At 37.3% G+C, this 2,418-nt stretch overlaps 1 protein-coding gene across 1 annotated transcript; it reads right to left on the bottom strand.

Moving 5' to 3' along the window:
* Positions 1–251: 251 nt before the first annotated feature.
* Positions 252–821, bottom strand: LOC127131133 (uncharacterized). The gene has a single exon (XM_051060069.1). It carries the CDS (start codon positions 819–821, stop codon positions 252–254), a length of 570 nt encoding a protein of 189 aa, XP_050916026.1.
* Between the last annotated feature and the right edge of the window lie 1,597 nt (positions 822–2,418).

Raw genomic sequence — 2,418 nt, 5'->3', positions numbered from 1 at the left:
ATATCAAGTTTCTCTTGGTTCATTTGTTCGATTCTAAAGTGATAAACTTGTGTATCTGGAAAAAAAACAATAGCTACACTTGTTCCTTAAAGACTGCATATAGAGTAATGGATAGCATGCTCAAATGATTAATTACTCTCATGGAAGGTCTTGAATAACATAATGTAAATTCTGCAAAAAAAAAAGTTTATAACTGATGGCTTACCTCCCATCCAGTGCTTCTTTTCCATCATTAGCTTAACGCCTCATGCCTAAGGCATGTCAGACGCAAGGGATGCCCTCACACCAGTTAATTCCCTTGTTTTCATTCCTTTGTCATACCTACTACATTTTTCTTCTAGTTGGTACCATGTCTCTAGATCATCCATATATGATGTCCATTCGTACACATGAAATGCCACCTTTGTCTTGTTGAACATCAAAATAAATTCATTTGTCTCCCCGTCTATTAATGCTTTCCCGATTGCCAAGATTGTGCATTCAAGAATAATTGTCACTCCTGAAACTCCTTTCATGTCAATTACCACAAAATCTGCAGGGAATGAGATACCATTGACCTGCACTAACATGTCTAGTACAATGCCAAGCGGATGAGTAACATATGAATCATCTAAAGTGAGAGTCATATTACTTGGTATGATATCTCCTATTTCCAAGTGTTTTAACGTATTCAGTGAAATGACAGTAATACTTGATCCTAAATCACATAAGGCATGTGGGATCTTCACTCCACCAATGGTACAAGCAATGGTGAACTTTCCTGGATCCTTCATCTTTGGTGGAAATGCTTGATGTGCTTCCATATCCTCTTTCTCTATCATGTTCACTTGCTAATTTACCAACTTCTTCTTTGTCCCTTTTAGCAATGCCTGCATAAATTTAGCAAACTTGGGAAATAGTTATAAAACCTCATGAAATGAAATACTTACCTGAAATGTAGCCATCATCTCTTTAAACTTTGCAAACAATCCTGCCTCATCTTCTTTTAAGTGTTTCTTCTTAATTATAGGATAAGACGGTTTGATGTAATCAGGCAATTATGGATTTGGCTCATTTAAGATCTGCTTCTTGGGTCTTCTCCAAGGGGAGGTTTTATATATTAATTATTCAATGGTAACTCCTCTCTCCTCTTGGTCACCTTGATTGTTACTCTTCTCTTTTTCAATTCTCACTTCTTCCTTTTTAATCAAAACATCTTCCATTATTTCCTCTTCACCCTTGGTTGTGGCCACCTCAAAACTTATTTCTATAGCCTTGCATGATTCATTCTTAGGATTATCTACAACGTTACATGTAAATCCTCCACTTGAGCTAGGTAAAATCACTATTTGTCTAAAAAATTATCCAATATGCATCTCCAAATTTTTTATAGATGCATCGTGGTTCCTACTCATTGTCTCATGGTTCTTATTCACCTGATCAAAACTACACTTAGTGTCCTTAATGAAATTTTGCAGGGTTTCTTCCAATTATGAAGGCTTCATTTGGGTTGGCGCTTGTTAGCCTTGTTGCATACCTTGATTTGCACTTGAATTTTGGTTATTTCCCCATCGGAAATTCGGGTGATCCTTCCATCCCGGATTATAGGTGTTGGAATAAGGGTTATTCTTCTAGAAATTGGTAAATTGGGATTCTTCACTCCAACCTTCCAAGGAACACCTCTCATTTTCATGTCCTCCTCCACAAAAGTCACACCTAAGTGTTTGTACTTGGCTCACGTTAGCTTTACTTAAGTTGCTTTTAGCTAGCTTTTTATTCAACAATTCAATTTGAGCTAACAATGCAATATGAGTATCAACAACTAACATACCTTTGGGTGCTCCATGTTGCTCATATTATGATTTGGGCATCTACGTAATAAAAGTTTGAACCTTTCCCATGAGTCATGTAGCGATTCAGTTTCCTACTGCTCAAAATTCACAATTTCTGCTCTATGCTCAGCAAACTGTGTAGTGGTGAAGAATCTCTCTAAGAATTTATCCTCCAATTCCTTCCATGTTCTAATTGTTCCATTTGGAAGGCAAAGTACCCAATCCTTATCCCTTTTAATCGGCAAGAACCCAAAAAAACTTAGCTTGACTTGATCTTTTGTGACGTCAATTGGTCTCCACATCGAAGTTGTTTCGTAGAAGCCTATAAGATGTGCCCACGAGTCTCTAATCGCGTTCTTGTCGAACGAATTGTCTCTTAAAACTGAAAGCACAAATATTTTAATATCAAAGTTAGCCGGGTTTACTAGTACAAACCCTCTCGAAACCCGTTCTTCATCAGTTCTTTTGAAGTAATCCCCTATAGTGGGTGGTGGTACGACTTCCATAGTAATCTCCTCTTCGGTGTTTGAAGAAATCAGTGGTTGATCTTCTACTAAGATCCTTTGAGCTAGAGTTGCTTCTCTAACTGAACTCTTGATAACACCTG

Source organism: Lathyrus oleraceus, chromosome 3 (assembly GCF_024323335.1).
Source record: "Lathyrus oleraceus cultivar Zhongwan6 chromosome 3, CAAS_Psat_ZW6_1.0, whole genome shotgun sequence".
Lineage (NCBI taxonomy): Eukaryota > Viridiplantae > Streptophyta > Magnoliopsida > Fabales > Fabaceae > Lathyrus > Lathyrus oleraceus.
Note: the sequence above shows the minus strand (reverse complement) of the source record. Positions and strands in the feature narration are given on the sequence as shown.